This window comes from Podarcis raffonei, chromosome 16, assembly GCF_027172205.1.
Source record: "Podarcis raffonei isolate rPodRaf1 chromosome 16, rPodRaf1.pri, whole genome shotgun sequence".
In the NCBI taxonomy this organism is placed as follows: domain Eukaryota; kingdom Metazoa; phylum Chordata; class Lepidosauria; order Squamata; family Lacertidae; genus Podarcis; species Podarcis raffonei.
Genome location: NC_070617.1, coordinates 13,793,232 through 13,813,816, shown reverse-complemented (window position 1 = coordinate 13,813,816; position 20,585 = coordinate 13,793,232). Strand labels below are relative to the sequence as shown.

Below are 20,585 nucleotides of genomic sequence, written 5' to 3'. Positions count from 1 at the left end.
GAGCAAGTGCAAAGTACTTTCTCTGAGGGGCAGAATTATGTTCCCCAGAATTTCCTGGGTGTTGTCAAGAGATAGAAGAAAGCTGATGCCAGCATCCTTACCTGTTGTGTCCCTAAAAAGCATCGTAGCCTGTGACCTTCCTTGGGGGCTGTAGGCCAGGCTGTGCCCGTTCCACCTCACCGACATGTTGTTCAGCTCCTCCCTGGAGCATCCACTGCTGCTGCTTTCTTCCCTCGGGACCTCCCTTGTGATGGTGGTGCTGGCAGCAGGACTTTCGGTAGGATGGTCCTCTGGCCCCTGGACTATGCTATTCCTTTGCCATTCCTGGGAAAGGTCTCTCCTCAACATGGTGGCCTCTCTAGGGATTGTCCAAGGTTGGGAGGACATAGAAAAGGATCCACCTTGGCCAGGAGATATCAAGACTTCCTCATCCTTCTGGGGTTGCCATGGAGACCGCGAGGAAGACCAGGCCTGACTGCGATGTTCTCTGGAAGTTTGGGAGCTGAGTGTTATGGAGGGGAAAGGATGGACCACGGAATGGCCCCAGCTCTTCCTGTGCTCCCCGAAACCTGACCAGAGTCTCCCATAAGTTTCCGGGGGCCAGGATGGCACCGTTTCAAAGGGGTGAAATGGCAACTGTTCTCTCTGGCATCTGATTTCAAAAGGGAGCTGCCCATTCCAGTTAGCAGAGTGGGGTCTTGCCAGCAGTTCCTGGGATGCAAAGAGTGAAAGAAAGGCACGTGGGAGCCAGAATGGGAAATATTTCAAATATTCATTCTTCAGATGGTTATTTCTTTATGTTTGCTGGTGGTTTGAAATAAAACGAGGTTTGATTGTTTCTAAATGTATTTTAAAGAGCCTACAGCGAAAAGCTAATAGACAACCATCAGCATCAGAAGGTGGATGCTATACCTCAAACTTCAGAACTAGAATCTGGATGACAAATATTTATTCCTGAATTGATAAACTGCTCTACCTTTAGAGAATTCCCCAATCGTGAACAAAAATGAAACATAAATAAATATTCTTTTTCGACTTTTATTGCAGAAATTATTTCAAAAATGTAAAAAGTCAGCAAAATTTCAGATTTGAATGGGACCCTCTTCAGATGCAAGGAAATAGGCCTGAAACTTATTTGGGGGGGCAGTGCTGGGGCACAATTTGCCCATTCCTAAATGCATATGAAATTTCACTTCAAAATAATATTATTCATTGGGTTTTGGCACAGCGGATTATATAGTTCACAACAGCCACCTGAGTTAGTTTACCTGTCTCGCATCAGACCCCTGTGGCTTCCGAAGGCCTCTGCTCAGATGCGGAAGTGATTCTTCATAGTTGCTCTGAAATAAAAAGTAGCTTTGGATCATCTGGGGGTGCCGATTTCTCCATCCCCAATTTTATCCACCAGCACCCCTTAGTTTAACTCTTGGCAGGTGAGGAGAGATTAGAACTTCAGATCAACCATTTGTTTTCTCCATCATGGGAGCATGAATCTAGCTCGGAAGGTTAATAGTGACCCAGGTGGGTCCTTCAAAAGGATGTTTCTGGGCCGCCTGTTTCACTCAGGTCTGGCTTGCGGGTTTCCTGTGATGGGCATCTGGCTGGCCATTGTAAGAACAAGATGCCGGATCAGATGGGCCTTTGGCCTGATCCAGCAGCCAGGCTCTTATGTTCTTATGATAGCAAAAGTCCTCTTTGTCTAGGATCCAACAGCTACAGCTTACTATCCCCATGCAGGGAGGATGAGGAATATCAGCCCAAGCCAATGACAAATAATCAGCAACATCTGCAGGGCAGCAGGTTACTCCTTCCTGCGCTGCATGGAGGTTTAATTTTGGCCATTGACATACTGCACCTTGATCCAGTTTCTTTTTAAAAGCTACCTTAGATTAGCAGCCATCCCAACCAACTTATGAATATCACCTGTTAGTTATATGTTGCACCCTATAATTCCAAAACCTAAGAATTCAATAGGCAGATCTCTTCCCGTCACTGCATCTGCATGCTGGGGGGAAATTGGGACTATTAAACGTCTGCCTCTCAAAATGTTGAATGCATGAGAATTGCTAATCCTGCCCTTGCAATATAGCAACACTACACGGAGGAAACCCACCACTAGCAATTGATGGGGATTCTTCTCCTGTGCACCTGATTTCAAACAACCCCCGTGCCCGTTTTTCTTGGCTACCTTGGCTAAATCGCTTCTCTTCCTCCTCCTCCTCTTCCTCAATGCATCTATCTTGGCCGACAGATCCGCCAACTGGGCCTCCACTTCAGCAAAGTCCTGCAACAGCTGTTTGTTCCGGATCCGTGCTTGGTTCTCATGCATGCATAGCTCAGTCCATAACCTACATAGTGCAGCCACTTGCGTCTTTGGGCTAGGGGAGAAAAAGAAAATGACTCTGGCACTGCATAAAGTGGAGCAGGGTAGCAAAAATAACTTGGAGGGAGGAAATATTATAAGAGGTTGGTCAGGGTGGGGGAAGGTAAGCATCTTGCCATCTGATGATAAAGAGTGCCATGTATCTCCAGGGCTTAAGGCTTCATGGGAAGCCCTCAAAAGCACCCTGCTGATGACCAGGCTTTGCAATACTGGCGAGCTACACTGAGGAAAGTGTTGTTCTGCATAAGCTGGGCAGTCATGTTTTTTTTATTAAGATGCAGCTGCAATTGCTCGTGACCTTCCTTATCTCATTGCTGTGCTGCTCAGCACATAGTACTGTCTATGAATGAGGGAGAAAAGGAGAGAGAGATGTGGAGACGCAGCAGGAGAGACTGAATAAAAGAACCGAAGAACTGTAAAGTTGCAGGAATCTGGCAACTGGACTTCATGCTTGCTGTGAACTTTAAGGAAGCAGGAAACTGAAAAGCAGAAACCCTCTCTGGGCTCAGAGAGAGAAACTGGGCAAGAAGCTGCGATGTCTTTAGTGTGTTTTAGTAACATAGAAGTTCATCCTGACATATGTGTGGAATGTGTTGTACAAGGTATGGAGATGCTACTAAGTAAAACTCTGCTAAAACTTTCATTTAATGGTCCTCCTCATAACTTCCCTAGAAAGATGGATACTAGGGCTGGATGATGTATTGCTGCACCATCCAAAATCGCTTTGAAGTCCACATCGTGATAACGGTTTCATAATATCTGACATGGTGATATATCACAAATCACAATGTTTGTGCTAAGTAAAAAACCATGATATGGGAAAAACCGTGAAGCTGGTCATCACTTCTCTCATGATTCCTCCTGCCCCTGTTGCTCTGTACTATAAAATAACAGTTGTAACAATATGTTAAAGGTAAGTAAAATATGGATTAGTTTTAGACACCTAAGTAGTAGCCGTTACCAGGACATTACTCCGTTCATGTCTACATAGTTACATCCTTACTTCAGACATCGGGATATATCACAATATTTAGCTGGTGATATATCACAATGTTGAAAACCAGGCATTGCTCAGCCCTAATGGATAACTTTCCCTCCACGCCAGTAAAAGAGAATACAATCTAAGTGTGTGCATGTGAAGCAGAATGTTGGGACAGCAATAAGAGATGTACTGTCATGAGCTCCGCAAGTTAACAGTATCAGAGGATGCCAGGGGAATTTCTCTGGAGCCCTGATGTGGGAGCAGTGGACTCCAGGTGTCTGTTGGAGGTTTCCAGCTGTGCCTCCACATCTTCTCAACCTGGATATTTGTAACATAAAATAAAAATGCAAACATGGCAACATGGCAACCAGACCTGAGTAAGCACTCAATTCCTGGAATCTGTTGCCACTTGGAGAAGTAGGCAAATACAACACACCCAAAGGATGGCTGGAGAGGACATCCTGCAGTTACCATCCAACTAGGAAGTCCACTCTGCCCTATGCCAGAACTGAGCCCTTAATGTGGAGGCACCTGTCCTTTGGCAGACTTCTATTTCAGTGCTTCTTGGATACATTCCTCTTTCAACAATGAATGTATTTCCTCCAGTTGGCATCTCTACTGTATATATATATATACACCGTATTTTTCCGTCTATAAGACACCCCCATGTATAAGATGCCCCCTATTTTGGGGGGACTCAGATTTAAGAAAATGGGGGAAGACGCCCCCTAATCTTTGACATTATTTTTTAGGGGAAAAGCCTAGTTTTATACACGGAAAAATACGGTATGTATTCACGCCACACCACTTTCTGAGCGGTATCAGATTCCAGGGGTTCCAGGCACTTACCCAGGCTTCGCGTTTCCTTTTGGAAATGAGGCGCAGCAGACTGTGGAGTCTTTATGATATATGATTTATTTACATGTATATACAACCTGAGCCTACGATGGAGGGGCTCACAGTACAAACACCCCCAAAGGGTCTTGTTTCTCCCAGAGCTGCAGCCTTGGATTTAAACAGACATCAGACATTGCTCTCCAACTTTCTCTCCAGCTTGCTCCTGGGTCACACATCACGGCAAACTCTCAACTTTCAACTCAGGATTTGCCCTTCTAACTATCTCTCATTTGTTGTGTTGCACAGAGCCCAACTTCCTTTGTTCTCTTAATGGTCCATCTCTCAGGTGATCATCTTAATGCAGGAAACTAGCCTGGCTTATATTTTATCACTTGCTGGATCCAGGGTTTAGAAGGACCTTGGATACAGTCTACCCACCCCCCAACTTGTAACAATACATTTGGAGTGGTGTTTTAAATTTTGTGTGTTTTTAATTGCATAACACACACATGTTTAAGCTGCTTTCTGCATATGCAATTGTTCTGTGTATGTTTTTATAGTATGGGGAATCCTTTTGGGTTGCTTCAAGGGAAGAGGTTCCTAAAGAAAATAGGTAATAATGTAGCTTTAACACACAGTCTGGCAAGCAGAGAGAATTGAAAACCGAAAGAACAAAAATAGGAACAAAGGAAGCTGCCTTACACAGTCAGACAAGAGGTCCTACCTGGAGACCCTGGGGATTGAACCTGCGACATTCGGCATGCAAAACAGAGGCTCTGCCAACTGAGCTCCCGCCCTGTTGGATCACAGTTGTTTCTTAACACCAATAAAAAAGCTGAAAGATGCTTTAAGTGCTCCATCCCCAACACTGCAAGCTGTAGAAACAAGCTTCTCTAGATTGTAGCAATAAAGGTCACTTCAGCCTAGTCCCTGTTTAGAAGGGCTTTCTGCTTCAAATCTCCGATTCTGTAGACTGCTAACTATGCTCTTTGCAAATTAGCTTACAGCTCTTTGCAAGCTAAGAAAAGGCACAATGGAAGTGGTATGCAGTTGGGTGCTGGTTAAAAAAAGTTAGCTTGCACTAGTAGCTCATCCTGGGCCAGACAAAGTCATGTGCTGTCAGCCATTTATTGGGGATGGGAAGCAAATTGATCATGGCTTGGTTGAAACAGGGCAGAGAAGGGGAGGGACTCAACTCACCTCTGTAGGCTATTTGGAGGGCAGATCCCTACCTTTTCCTCTCGCTCTCGGTTTGTGGGGTACGATCCAGTTTGGTATTGAGAGCCTCAGGCCCACAACTTTCTTGTGACCAGTTTCTCATCCTGATGGGGGAATCTTTTGCAGATTGTTAAACTGATAATAATGTGCTCTCCTCCCCTGTGCTTCTTCACCCATCTCACTTCCCCACACAAGGTTTCTAACTCGGCCAATCTGTAAGGATGATCTCTGGAGGATTAGCAAATAAATCTTCTTGTTAAGAAGCTGTAGCCTCTCGCCAGCCAAGTCACCGCTGAGTTTCTCTCTTTCTCTCACTCCTGGCAAGGACCAGCTAAAAGCCAGAAAGAGAGAGACCTGTTTGTGTTCTTGCACCACAGTCTACGTGGAGATTAAAATATGGAAGCTTCCAGGCTACCTGTCTATTGAACACTCGTCCTGATATTAGACAACATTCCCTATTTAATGAGCATTCGTTCTGATGTGCTAGTGGGATGTTGCATCAAAACAAGTCTTCTCCCACACTTTCCAGTCTCTTTCTTTGTTGCAAGAAGTTTGACCTTTCCGGGAAGCAGGTTTGTTGCAGAAGACCTCCCAATCATCTATAATTGTACAGCCTGAATTTACATGTATGCAATTGGATCCCACCCAAAAAAGAACACCTTATGTCTGATCTTTATTGAGCATTTATTCTGGTTTGTTTGCAAGGTGGTTATCTTGATTTGCTAGTGAGGAGTTTATACACCTTCCTGTTAAATCATTTGCTCCTCCCACACTTCTCAGTCCATTTCTTCATTACTTTCCTAGATGCAAAATGTCCTGTTTTTAAAAAGTGGGTTTATTGTGCCAGAGCAAGAGAGGCCTTTAATAACACTTTAATTGCAGAAAATACTGACAGTCTAGGGAAGAAACAGAAGCTACCAAATCATCTTGATGAGATGGCCCTCGAATGTGGTCTCAAGCTATCCCAGGGAATCAAGGTCACTTCAAGATGACCTGTTCGTTGAGCATTCATTCTGATTTGATTCATGGGGAGGTTATACAACATGGTGCCAAGCAAGTGTTAAGTTAGCCCACTCTTTCCAGAGCATTTCCCCCCATTTCTTTCCTTATTGCAAAGTGCCCCAAATCAACTTTTAACGGCACCACCTGAATGTGCTGCAACGTGACTGAATCTGACCTGACAATAGTGATGATTTAGAAGCAGTGGCGTAGAGTGGGGGGTGCAGGGGGGGCCAGCCGCACCGGGCGCAACATCTGGGGTTAGGGCAAATCCACGGGTTAGGGGGCGCAAATTACTTGCCTTGCCCCGGGTGCTGACAACCCACGCTACGCCACTGTTTAGAAGTGCTCTTGGTCTCAAGTTGCTGTAGGGAAATGGGAGAGTGGAAGCTGGAAGGACTTTGTGACCAATCCAACAGACACTTTCTTTAAAAAGTACTGCACAGGAACATCCATCCAGGAGAGCAGTTGTTCAACCAACTCCATCTGGACTAGTGAAAACCCCACTTTGCTCTTCCTGCAAGTTGTATGGAGGTTACCTTGTACTTTTTAATCTTGTGAACTACCCTGAGAACTTCAGATGAAGAGCGGTATATAAATTGAATAATATATACAACAAACCTCCTTCCGGCAGCTCTCTGCAGAGAAAGGGCCTCCTGCAGATACCATCTCATCAAGAGCTCCATTGCACATGGTGTTGGAGTTGGGCCTTTAAGGTGGTGGCACCTCCCTTCTAGCGCTCCCTCCCATGAATAGACAAGCAGGCACCATCTATACTGACATTCTGCTGCCTGTTAAAGAATTTCCTATTTCAACAAGCCTTCTAATGTGGATATTGTTTTATCCTAGTCAACATCCATGTTGGCTGTGAAATCATTTCATGCAGAGTTTATTGTGCATGTTTTTACCGCAAAATTGCTCAGAGATGCTTCATAGGAAGTGAGTCATGAATGAGATAAATAAATCTATGGGGATGCCTGCTGACACAATCGCCAACACCTCCTGCGTGAAATCCACGCAGAGGGAGGTAGAATTGTAGACGCCCATCAAGTCCAACCCCCTGCAATGCAGGAATCTTTTGCCCAACATGGGGCTTGAACCCACGACCCTGAGATGAAGAGTCCGGTGCTCTACCAACTGAGCTATCCAGCATCCTAAGGAGGCATCAATTTCCATTTGATATATGCTCATCACATGCAGCTTGTTTCTATTCTACTGTTCACCTCCTGACAAAAACCATGTTATTTGTTGTACTTGCTGTGTGAAAATTAATGAAACACATTTTTTAAAAAACCCTCAGTTATTTACCTTGCTGTCCTCTGTGGCAGAATTTTACATAATTATGTTGTCACGTTATTTCACCCCATTCATTTCAATGCAAAGGAAATGCAATGCAGTTTTGAGGCAGGGGGAAGGAATCGGTTACATATCATTTGTAAACTGAAAGCAACAACAACCAATACCAATCATATTAATTGGATTGATTTCCATTCCAGACTTTGGGACGATGAAGCAGGCATTAGCAATTTCAACTCCTCTTTCCCTGGGAATTCTCTGATATCCCCTAAGTGAGGAACCCACCCACTCTATTAAAAAAAAATACTGTATCTCTAAACACACACACTTAATTCTAACAGCAAAAACAGGTTTTGTTTGTTTGTTGTTTTATTGGCCTCCAGCTCCTCCTTCAAGAAAAACACAGCGAGATCTTCTGTATTACAATGTCACAAGGTCTAGGACATTAAAAATAAAATAAAATAAAAAGCAAGTTTCTGGAGATGAATCCTGGCAAGTCCCATGAAGGGGGTGGGGCGTAGAGAGAGACTGATAAAGGTATAAAATTAATTTTGGGCAGGGGAGGGAGATGATGTCAGGTTGGAGCTCCACGTGGATGGATGTGAAAGTGGGGTTCAGGCATGCACTATGGATTTGGGGGAGCAGAACCGGAAGTGGTCGAATTCAGGACTCGGGTGTACATAGTGGGGAGGATGAAGAAAATGGTTGTCAGGAGCGGGGAGAGAGACCACCCTCACTGCTTTCTAACAGCAAGGGATGGGGCCCGGATGTGCTCAGCTTCCCCCGAGGTCCAGTTGTAGCATTTCCTCTGGAGCAAGGGAGAAAGAGGCCAGAACGGAGCACCCAGTTGGGTTTAAGAAACAAAAATCGGGTTGGTTGCCAAGCGACGGGAATCCACTTGGCTCGCACACACGGCCTCAGGGCACCTGGAGGAAAGTCCCGCTCACCCAGATCCCAAGGCCCGGAGTTTTAATAGGACTAAGCACAGCCCTAAGTCCCAGAAAAGAGAAACTGAGGGGGAGTCATTGCCAAATCGGACTAGCCATCACCAGCCCCCCTCCACCCTGGCTCTGAAGAAGGCTGAGGCCTAGGCCTAATCTAGTATTGCAAGGGCCCATCACAGGACGCTGAGGTGTTGCCAGGGCGACGGTGGGAAGCTTCTCTCCGGGGCTCTTGCCAACCGGGCCTCTGCCTCCTGGCCGTTTCCAGCTGCCGCGGTGGTGGGGCGCTCATGCCGCCTTGGGGACAGGGTGCCGGGGTGGCCGCAGGAGCCCCCGAGGCGGCAGCAGCCGGTGGAGGGCCGCCCTCCTTCGGTTCCTCAGGCTCTGCTTCCTCAGCAGGTAGCGGGAGTACTGCACCTCGGGCATGGCCAGCTTGAGGCACTGTTCGTCCAAGGGGGCACCCGAGCCCGGCAGGTCGTAGCCCACGATGCCCACCTTGGCGCTGGGCTGCCAGGGCCTCAGCTCCTTGTTCTTGATCTGCATGGCCGGGCGCAGCTGGGGCTGGCCCCCGAAGCAGCGGCGCGCCAGGTGTTCGCAGGCCCGGCGGAGGGCGCGCACCTCCTTCTGGACGCAGTCCTGGCCCACGCGCCTCAGCTTCCGCCAGAAGGTGGCATTGAAGTGGTCGTAGAGGCGGGCGTCGAGGGCGTTCCAGGCGTGGACCTGGGCCGCCACGCGGGCCGAGGTGATGTTGAGCTTGGACTCGGGGCTGCGCATGTTCAGCTTGACATAGAGGATGTCCTCCAGGTCCCAGGCCAGAAGGCGGCGCAGGAGGACCAGGGACTCGTCAAAGTACTCGGCCAGCATCACCAGCGAGAAGATGCCCTCCACTTGGCGGATGAACTCCGGCAAGTAGGTGGGGTCTTCGGGGCTGTGCTCGGGGTCCCCCCCCAGGTCGTACACCAGCGTGTTGTGCGCGTACATGGCATATTTCTCGTGGGGGCGGTAGTAGCGGCGAGGGTCATCGAGGAAGGCTTCCATGGAGCCATTGGGCACCCTCTTGTAGGCTGGGCAGTACTGGTTGTAGTAGCTGAAGAGAGACTCAAACATGGCCACCGGCTCGCGCAGGATGGTGACGTAGATGGTGTCGTTGGGCATGAGGCGGTGCAGCTCCTCGCGGTTGAAGCGCAGGTGGCTGGCAATGAGCCGCGGCGGCAGCGTGTAAGGGTGCACGAAGCGGGCCGAGAAGTTGCGTGGGTAGCAGAACTGGTGGTCGCAGGTGTGGTGAGGCAGCGCCACCGTCAGGTTGTGGCGCTCGGCAAAGCGGAAGAGCAGGTTCTGCACGGTGGTGCTGGCCGTCTTGTGGGTCTTCAGGAAGGCCACAGCAGTGTGCTTGGGGCGGGGGGGCGACGGGGGCGCGCAGCTGAAGGGCGCCGACTTTGGGAACCTGGGCGGCGGGGGACAGAAGCAAGGGGTCCGGTTAGCGGCAGGGGGGTCGAGAGAAATGACAACAAGCCCAGAGATGCTTCCTAGTCTCACACCGAAGCCCTCGCGGACCCTCCACCCTCTTCCCCCACTTATTTTGAGCCCTCCCTTCATTTTAATTCCTCTCCACCACTTTTTAAAAGCTCTGCTCCTTTCTCCTTTCCAATGCCCAACCCAAATGTCATCCACAGGGCTGGCCCAATTATGAGGCGTGGTGAAGCAGGTGCCTCAGGTGGCAGGTTGGGGACAGCTGGGTGGAGTGGCGGATTCACATCCTGAGGAGCATGCCATTTTCCACCTCATGTGCTTGTTTGCCCATCTCCTAGACTGCCACCCCAACCTCCCCAAGCTGCCTCCAAATTTTCTCATTTGCCTCAACCGGTAAGACATCATAGGCCATCTTAAAAGTGCCCACTGCCCATTCCCACCCACACACACCACTCCCTTCTTTTCTTTCTCGTTAGTCTTAGTCTGGAATGGTGCCAGGGGTCAGCATCACTGGGCACCTGCAAATGCCCCTGCTCTAGCAGGGGACCCACTCACAATTTCTTGGGCCTCTTCCTCCTTGCTGTTGGTGCGAGTGAGAGGTAAGAGAAGAGGAGAAGAAAACTCTCCATACTTTGCCCTCATTCTCTGGGAGGAGGTCTGGATTGGACCCAGAGGGAGAGGTACGCAATTGGGCAGTGGTGGTGGCGGCAGCAGCAGCAGCAAGGAGGTGGTGCACTCAGAATCCCAGATGTTGCTGGACTACAACTCCCATCATCCATAGCTAGCAAGACCAGTGGTCAGGGATGATGGGAACTGTAGTCCAAAAACAGCTAGAGATCCAAGTTTGGGAAGCACAGGCTTAGCCAATGGACAGGGATGATGGGAGTTGTAGCCCAGCAATGTCTGAAGAACAGTGGCCTAGGGCATACCCAGGGAGGACAGGGGGAAGAGCATGTTGCCCAAAGGCTGCCCCCAAACCTAGAACTGGCACCAACCCCCGCCGTTTCAATGTCTCCCACGCCTACCAGCCGAGGTGGGCACTTTGGTGCAGGAGCAAAGTGCCTGTGCTGAACGCCAGGAGGAGGAGGATGGCCTTCTTGCGCGACATCATCTCAAGGTTGGAGTGCAGCAGTGCAAAGGGCACAGGCTATGCTGGGTGCCCTTATCCAGGCACAGTGCAGGGGCAAGTCCACCCCGGCATGGAGGCTCAGGGCAGGTAGCAGGCAGCGGCCTCCGGCCTTGTGCAGAAGGGGATACCTGCGAGGGGAAGCACAGCAGTCAGCAACAAGTCCTCTCTCTCTGTGTGTATAAAGGAGTCGTGGCAGATCCAACTCAAACAGAGGCACTGTGGTTTCACAGGTGAACTGCTATAATATGCAGGTACAAGAGGTTGTAGCCATTGTAGCCAATGCTAATCCCTCTTACAGCAGATCCACTGATGGGAAGAAGAAGAAGCTGAGATGGCTAGACTAACTGAGAATTAAAGAACAGATGCTGGAAATGTAATGAAACTGAAGGTACTTTCTATCACCTTTGGTGGATGTGCCCAAGGATTAAGGTCTTCTGGGAAATGATTTATAATGAAATTAAGAAGGTGCTCAAGTGTACCTTTCATAAGAAACCAGAGGCTTTTCTCCTGGGCATGGTAGGCCAATTGGTGTCAAAGAAGGATAGGATGTTTTTCATGTATGCTACAACAGCAGCAAGAGTTTTATTAGCAAAGTATTGGAAGACACAAGAACTACCCACGCTGGAAGAGTGGCAGACGAAGGTGATTGACTATATGGGACTGGCGGAGATGACGGGCAGAATCCGTGACCAAGGGAAAGAGACGGTGGAAGAAGACTGGAAGAAATTTAAATTTTATCTTAAAAATTGTTGTAAAATTAGTGAGTGTTAAAAAGTCATGGGTAAAGCATAGCAGATTTGCAGCGATAAATGATTGGATAAGAGAAAAAAAGGGTTAAAGAAAGGGATTTATAAGTAATTTAGATCAGGGGTTGCTGAAAAAGTTTAAAACAGGGGTGCAGAAAAGGGAGGCATGGGGAAGTCGTTGAAATTGGGTATAAGAAAAAAAGATTAGGAAATTATACATGTTTATATGTTTGTTTGTTTTTGTATTGTTGTTTGTAATGTCTTATAATATATGTTGAAAAACCAATAAAAAATTTATTTTAAAAAAAAGAGAATTAAAGAACAGAATGAATAAAAGTTTCTTGAAGAACGGAAATGTTTTGTGTAATATTTGAATATTTGAAAAAGTATTACGGTTATGTTAAAGCGTATGCAGGATTGGAAGTATAGCATCAGTTGAGAAATGCAGTTTAATCATTTATAACTAATGTATATAATGGGTAAAATATAAGTAATATAAGGTAAGAATAAGCACCATGGAAGGGTGGATGGGAAGTCAACGGATATGAGAGATTTGTTCTGGTGGTTGTTTAAAAGAATTTGTAAAAATTGAAAAGTTCATTAAAAACTTACAGAGATAATACTAATACTAATAATAACAACAGCAGCAGTAGCAATAACAACAATAAAATATATTATTATTATTATTATTATTACTACTACTATGCTGCACATATGACTGCTGGGAGGCTTCCAGCAAAATTTAAAAACACCAGAAAACATCAAACATTCAAAATTTCCCTATACAGGCCCGCCTTCAGATCTCTTTGAAGTTCAGAAGGATGACTAATGTAGGTTTATTCATTTCAATGGGTCTCCTCTGAGTAGAATTTCATGGGAAACACTGGGAGTCATGTGTCTACAGAGTGTGGGGGCCAGGCTCACCCACTGAGAACAAACATGGTAAATAAAATAAATGCTTCACACACCCGTAAATATCAGATGCTCCAAGTGTCCCTATTTTCCAGGGACAGTCCTGGATTTACAGATGCTGTCCCAGTTTCTGATTTGATCCTGGAATGTCCCGCTTTTCCTTAGGACGTCCCTATTTTCATCAGAGAAATGTTGGAGGGTATGGAATTATCCGACCCCCAAACCAAGGAGATAAGTAAATATGCAGCCTTTAGAAGACATCTGAAGGCAGCCCTGCATAGGGAATTTTTTTTAATGTTTAATGTTTCATTATGTTTTCATATACATTGGAACCCACCCAGAGTGGCTGGGGCAACCCAGTCAGATGGGTGAGGTATAAAATAATTAACAAACAAATAATGGAATAGGACATCCCTGTTTTCATTGGAGAAATGTTGGAGGGTATGAAATATGTACTCTGGCATCCAATACAACATTTGGTTCCGAACATTATGCGGTAGCTGAATATCTACAAATGAAGTAAAAAAATAAAATGCCACGAAACACTCTTCCCGCTCCAAGTCCTGCCTTCTCTTCTCAAAAGCCTAATTTTGCCTCTCGTCCTCATTCCCCCCCAATCCACATTGTGCTCCCCCTTAGAGTTATTCCTCTTCTCCAGCCTCCAGAACTATATTCCTCCCCACTTTCACGTGTCCCCTCTGCACTAAAGGGGGGGGGATTAAGCTCCTGAACAAACCCTTAAAAACAAACAAAGCAACAATCTCAGAGATGGTTATCTGAAGATGCCCTGAGTGCCCCTTCTCTCCCCCCCCAATAATATCACAAATAGAGGACAAGGCTTTCAAGGTCAGAGAACATGGCATACAGGCAGAGTTGAGCCCCCAAACCTCTTTACTGAGAAATAACCTGCTAGCACAATCCTAGGAGGGGAGGGGGCAGAGAGAGGAACTTGCCACCAGCTGATCCTTCGACTTACCTGCGTTCAGCAGCTCCAAAAGAGATGTTCATACAAAGCAGACCCCTTTCCCTTCCCACCCAAAGCAAAGCAGCTGTCCTCTCAATTTCACTTTATTTCCTGCTCCCGGGCCGGTTCCTGGCCCCCTGAGCTATCCCTTACCCCCCCCCTCTCTCTCTCACACACACACACACATACACATACTGTCCACAGCTGAATGAAGGAGCACCCAGGAATCTCACCCCCGCCAGCACCGAGGAAACCAGAGAAAGCCACCAAGTTCACCTTTCTTCGCACAACAGGAGATTAAGTGTCCCAGGACTGGGATCGTTCCTCTCCCTCCCCACCCGCCTCGCCGCTCTTTTCTGGACGGACTCCAACAGCTCCTCGCCATGTCCTGTGGAAAGAGGGCAACACAACTGCTCCTGGGACCTGGGCCTGGAATCGCCAAGCACAGCAAACAGAAGCAGCCCCCACGCCACCCTCTGGCTTTCAGACCTTGGCAGAGAAGCCACCTCGCAGCTGAATAAAGGCTAGAGTCCTTCAGGTATTTCAGACCACAATGGCTGACGTAGTCCAAAACAGCTGTAGGGCTCCAGGTTACCAAAGGCTGGCCTGTAGCATGAAGGAATTGTTTATTTACTTATCTATTAGACTTATCTGTATTCCTGCACTGCAGGGGGTTAGGCTAGATGACTTTTGGAGGTCCCTTCCAACCCTATGAGTCTGATTTGTTAGTTGCTTGTTACCCAAAGGTCTTCGAGCTCCTTACAACACGTTTAAAAACGTAAGCCTTCAGTACATTACGCCACTGAAATAATGCATGTCAGCACCTAGAGAGGCTCAGTATGAAGGCAGATCCTGAGGGCTCCCAGTGCTCCTGATCATGCGCAGAGTGCAGTCCCTTCGGCACAGAATAGCCACAAACAGCCTCCCTCTCCAGCACACATTTGGAAGGAGAGCCACTACAGCAGGTGGCAAGTCGTTCTACAAAGGCTCAAGCCTCGTTTTCAAAATGAAAACAGCTCCCCCCCTCGCTGGCTATACATGGAATTGAATTTTGTAGTCTGTTCTGTTGACATAGGCAAAATCTTAAGACTTCTTTTTAAAAGGAAGGAAGGAAGGAAGGAAGGAAGGAAGGAAGGAAGGAAGGAAGGAAGGAAGGGGACATACTTCTAGCCGTCGTGAAAGTTTGCAATGTTCTCTCTGCCATCATTTAGAAGGCAGAGAATTTAGAAATAAAATACGTATTAGATTTCTACTTATTTCCTACGAGAAATGGGAGGTGTTTTGCTGAGATTCTTCATTAGTAACTTTAAGCATGTGCAAACTGCTTTTTGTTGTTGCTGGGTGGTTGCAGAAAAGGGTGCAAGTGGCAAACTTATCTGCAGGGGCTAGAAATATTTTTTTGCAGCAGGGTTTGCCCAGGAGAAATAATATGGACATTTCTGCAGTAATGCTGGACCTGGTGAAGAACACCTGCCCTGCATGCAGAAGGCCTCAAGGTCGCTTGGATAGCTCAGCCAGAGCAGGAGACTCTTAATCTCGGGGTTGTGGGTTCAAGTCCCACATTGGGCAAAACATTCCTGCATTGCAAGAGGGTTGGACTAGATGACCCTTGTGGTCCCTGCCAACTACAATTCTATGATTCTGTTCCAGTGGCATCTCCAGGTGTGGGCTTGGAAAGACCCCTGTCTGAAACATGGAGAGCTGCTGCCAGTCAGTGTAGGCACTACTGAGCTAAATAGGGGGGAAATAGGTCTGGTTCAGTATAAGGCAGCTTCTGCTGTAAATGCTGTGTGGTTGTGTCCGTCCTTATTGACTTTCAGGAGGAACTTAAAAGCATTCCTGTTCACTCAGGCATTCGATGGTTGGAAGATACTCTTCCTGGCAACTCTGAAGTCACTGGCTGAGATAATGGGGGTTGTTTGAAACTGTTTTTAGAATGTTTCTTTAATGATGCTCTTTTAATTATGTGTTTGCTGCCCTGGACTCCTTTGGAAGGGAGATTTAAATAGAAATGAGAAAAAGACGACGACAACGACAAGCTGTGTGGCTTGTTTAAAATCACGATGAACTCGCTGACATCCAATGAGGCTGAATGACAATTCAGGACAGACAAAAAGAGGTCCGTCTTCACACAGCACGTAGTTAAACTACAGAATTGGCTCTCATTAGATGGAGAGACAGATGACTTGGAAAGAGAATTAGGCTCATTCATGGAGAATAAGGCTATCTGTGGCTACTAGTCACGAGGGCTATATACAACTTCTCCAGGATCAAGGGCAAGGGAAGCTATTCATTACCAAAGGACATAATGGCTAAAAAATTTACTGGGGTCAAAAGCTACCCAAAAGAACTGCTTTGTGTAATCACTCCAAATGATAATGGCCATCCCATTTTTAGAATTGAGTCTCACATACTATATTATTATTATTATTATTATTAATAATAATAATAATAATAATAATAATAATAATAATAATGTTTATACCCCTGCCACTCTAGCTAAAGGTGTTCATTTCATGACACAATGAAAATGAAATCCAGTTCAAAGGAGAAATTACTGCAGGAGGAAGACCTGACCCAAGAGAAGGAACTGCAAGAGCACATGAGATACCCCAAGCTCAAATGGAAATTGTGCAGAGAAGTGCACGAGGGTGGCAGGAGTGGGGCAACTCACAGACAGACAGGCTGCTATTAACAAGACAGCTATGGCCAGTCCTGGATCGCTTAACCAGAGTTGTCCATGCATTGGTAACCTCAAGGCTGGACTACTGCAATGTGCTCTGTGTGAGGTGGCCCTTGAGGTTGATCCAGAGACTGCAGCTAGCGCAGAATGAGACAGCTGGGTTAATTGTTGGAGAAACTACTGCCAGGATATAGTACCTCATCTGCACTGGCTGACAATCAGCTGCTGGGCTAAATTCAAAGTTCTGGTACTAACCCAGGCTTCCTCAAACTCGGCCCTCCAAATGTTTTTTGAGACTACAATTCCCATCATCCCTGACCACTGGTCCTGCTAGCTAGGGATCATGGGAGTTGTAGGCCAAAAACATCTGGAGGGGCGAGGTTGAGGAAGCCTGCACTAACCTGTAAGGCCCTCGACAGCTCAGGACCAGGTCACTGGAGAGACTGCCTTAATCCTTATATGCCTAGTAGGTCACTGCAGTCTGCAGAAGAGTTTCTTGTTGAAGCTCTAAAATACCAGCAGCCTGGAGCAGGGCTTTCACCGTGGCTGCCCCTGTTCTGTGGAACAACATTTCCGTCAAGGTATGACAGGTGCCTGCCTCCTGTCCTTTCTGGAAGCAACTGAAGACATTTTAGTTTCAGTAAGCATTTCCAGCTGGATGGAAGGGTGTTCTCAAACCTATTTTCAGTTTCATTTTTGTACTGTTTTTTAAAACCATTGTAGCTGGTTTTTGTGGTGTGTTTGCAAATCATCTTCATATATTAATGAAATAAGAACGACAAAACCAATAAACTTAAGCAATAACAATTAACGATGAAAAGTTTATAATGGGCCTTGCTGGAAAACTATTTCTGGCAAAGAGAGCGGGAGGAGGAGGATTTAAAAGGTACTGGTGGGCAGAACGCCCAGCATGAGGAAAGGTTTGCCACAACTGTTTAAAAAAGAGAATCCATTTTGTACAAGCAGGCACTGTGGAGAATTAAAGTCTGAAAAAAGTAAACGAGATACTGGAGAGAGGCAGCAAAAGTCAGTGTTTCTGGCATCCGTTGCAAGGGCAGACCAGGGACAAAAAAAGAAGTCAATGCGGATATAAAAATAGGCATAAGAAAATTATTCCGTTGAAGTTAGACGTAGGAGCTGAAGTCAACGGCAAACCAGCACAAATGAACCATAAAATGTTGGCGGGTGTGTGACAGTGTGTTTTCAGTGTTTTATAGTGTCCCTGACACTGTGTTCCTCAGGGCCAGCTCAAGACATTTTGCTGCCTGAGGCGAAGGACAAGATGGCTCCCTCCCCCAGGGCACATACAGGAGCCAACTGGAGTGGCAGTGGAATCTTACTCCAACATCTTTCCCTGCACTTGAGGGCAGCAGGCTGGCAAAGAGGGTACAGGGCAGGCCATGGGGCACTGACAACTCTGGCTCCTCATACTCAGTGTCTGATGCCTGAGGCATTCAGATGACACCATCATCCTTTCACAACCATTGCTCTGTGCCTTGCATTTGTCCATCTTTTCTGCTAATGTGGAAGGCTCAAAGATCCAGGGTTCGCACATTCCCCTAAGTCCAGCTATGATGGGTTCAATGATTTGGCTTAGCATGTTTCCCTAACCCAGGCTCATGGGGGGAGGGTGGTTTTATTTTCTGCTTCAGACAAACCATGAGCTGCAACCAAGGTTTGCTCTACGCCTGGAAAAGAGGAGACTGAGAGGAGATACGACAGCCATCTTTCAATATCTCAAGGGCTGTCACATGGAAGATGGAGCAAGCTTGTTTTCTCTTGTTCTGAGGGAAGGCCTTGAACCAATGGATTCAAGTTACAAGAAGGGAGATTCTGACTAAACATCAGGAAGAACTTTCTGACAGTAAGACCTGTTTGACAGTGGAAATGACTCCCTTGGGAGGTGGTAGACTCTCCGTCCTTGGAGGATGGATTCCTGCATTGCAGGGGTTGGTCTGGATGACCCTCGGGGTCCCTTCCAACTCTAGAGTTCTATGATTCTACAATCTTTTCATTTCAAGCAGCTTTCAGTTCATGTGCACTGCATTCTGGATTGCTTTTAAAGTGCTGCTTTTTCAAAGCATTTTCTAGTTTAGAGCTCCAGAAGGACTGTGATTTACTAGGGAAGGGTACCCCCAAAAACAAGACTGTCTATAATAAATAAAAAGGGATGGTTTCTCCATGGGTCTCAGAGATTGCAACAGGCTACATGTGAAGCAGCAGAGAGCTCAGAGGCTGGCAGGGCCAGATCCATGGCTGCAAAGAGAAAATTTAGATCACACCCATCACCTTGAACTCGGAGCCCAGAAGGCAGCACAGCTAACAAGGGCAGACGGCCTATTTCAACGGCCACCAATGCCTCCATGAGAGAATCTGATCGAAAGGTGGGTGAACTGAATTGACTTCCTTTCTCAATCAAAGTTGTCAGCAGAGAGAGAGAGAGAGAGAGAGAGAGAGAGAGAGAGAGATTAACCAACTTCCATTTCCGCCGCCTGAAAAACCAGAACTAAGGACTGAATGGAAAACTTGACAATTAAAAATGTGGAACCGGCCCCCATCTCCTCGAACCCACTACCCACTCGCCCTTTCAGAGCCGAGAGACACAGCACCTGACTTCCAGTGCACCAGCCACTAAACCTCTCTGCCCTTCACTGGAATCTAGGCCACAGACTTCATCCGATCGATGAGCATGAGCCTCAGGGGTGAGGTGGAAACTTGACAGCTCCCCGTCCCTCGATAAATCCATGCACAGCTAGAGAGAGCGCTGGAGGGCCAGGGAGGGGGAGTTGGGCGATCAGAGCAGGGGCACGCAAAAGCTAGTTTGCAAAATGCACCCACAGCCCTTTCCTCTCTGAGCCAACCTTTCCTCCTCTCCTCGTCCCAATTCTAAGGGCCATCCCAGACTGGTGGGTTTCTTGCAGGCATTTCCCACAATGTGCTGCTGGTGGAATAATAGCAATGACAAACCTAGACAGCATCTTTAAAAGCAGAGACATCACCTTGCCAACAAAGGTCTGTATAGTTAAAGCTATGGTTTTCCCAGTAGTGATGTATGGAAGTGACAGCTGGACCATAAAGAAGGCTGATCGCCGAAGAATTGATGCTTTTGGATTATGGTGCTGGAGGAGACTCTTGAGAGTCCCATGGACTGCAAAAAGATCAAACCTATCCATTCTGAAGGAAATCAGCCCTGAGTGCTCACTGGAAGGACAGATCCTAAAGTTGAGACTCCAGTACTTTGGCCACCACATGAGAAGAGAAGACTCCCTGGGAAAGACCCTGATGTTGGGAAAGATGGAGGGCACAAGGAGAAGGGGACGACAGAGGACGAGATGGTTGGACAGTGTTCTCGAAGCTACCAGCGTGAGTTTGACCAAACTGCGGGAGACAGTGGAAGACAGGAGTGCCTGGCATGCTCTGGTCCACGGCGTTACGAAGAGTCGGACACGACTAAATGACTAAACAACAACAACAGTGCCGGATTTAGAACAGTGTTCAGCTTTGAGAGTCGTTCTGCAATGTAAGCCCATTGTCACTATATTATTGCTGTCTGAAGGGCCGCTCTTGCACTACAACAGTGCAAAGCAGAACCAAAAAGTCAACAATGCTCCAGAATATTTGCGGTACGGAAAGCTGCAAGTTTTCAGCAGGAGGTAATGAGATATGCACCAATCGCAAACGAAGCCACCCTGAACCTTTTGCACAGATGCAAACAGTATCGAAAGGGGGGGGGATTGCTTATAAACATCCCGATACCACCCTCAGCACAAACAGTTGTGTATGCACAATAAAAAAGGGTTGTCTGGAGGGGGCTTAGGGTTCTGCCAATTTGCTATCCTGAATTTCCAGGAGAGAAACCTAGAAATTCAAACACAATCCTCGAGGAAAAAAAGCAGGGAGGCAGCAGCAAAGATGAAAGCTGATTAATTTGCACATCAGAATTAAGAGGCAGGAAAGGCCTTGTGGGGAGGGGGAGAGAAGAGAGACTGGATTGGAGAAAGAAATCTTTCAAATTCCTGAATGCC

The 20,585-nt window shown here is 47.0% G+C and overlaps 1 protein-coding gene across 4 annotated transcripts in view; it reads right to left on the bottom strand.

Annotated features, from left to right (window-relative positions):
• Positions 1-8,066: 8,066 nt before the first annotated feature.
• GAL3ST3 (galactose-3-O-sulfotransferase 3) overlaps positions 8,067-20,585 on the bottom strand; it is a 30,395-nt gene continuing 17,876 nt past the window's right edge. For 2 of the 4 annotated variants that reach the window (XM_053368418.1, XM_053368419.1), the window contains exons 2-4: positions 12,970-13,085; positions 11,152-11,383; positions 8,067-10,100 (exon numbers count right to left, since the gene is read on the bottom strand). In XM_053368418.1, coding sequence (XP_053224393.1) covers positions 8,945-10,100; positions 11,152-11,237 — 1,242 coding nt within the window. In that variant the 5' untranslated portion in view covers positions 11,238-11,383; positions 12,970-13,085 and the 3' untranslated portion in view covers positions 8,067-8,944. The remainder of the gene's footprint in view (positions 10,101-11,151; positions 11,384-12,969; positions 13,086-20,585) is intronic. The other 2 variants (XM_053368417.1, XM_053368420.1) reach the window with 1 other exon arrangement.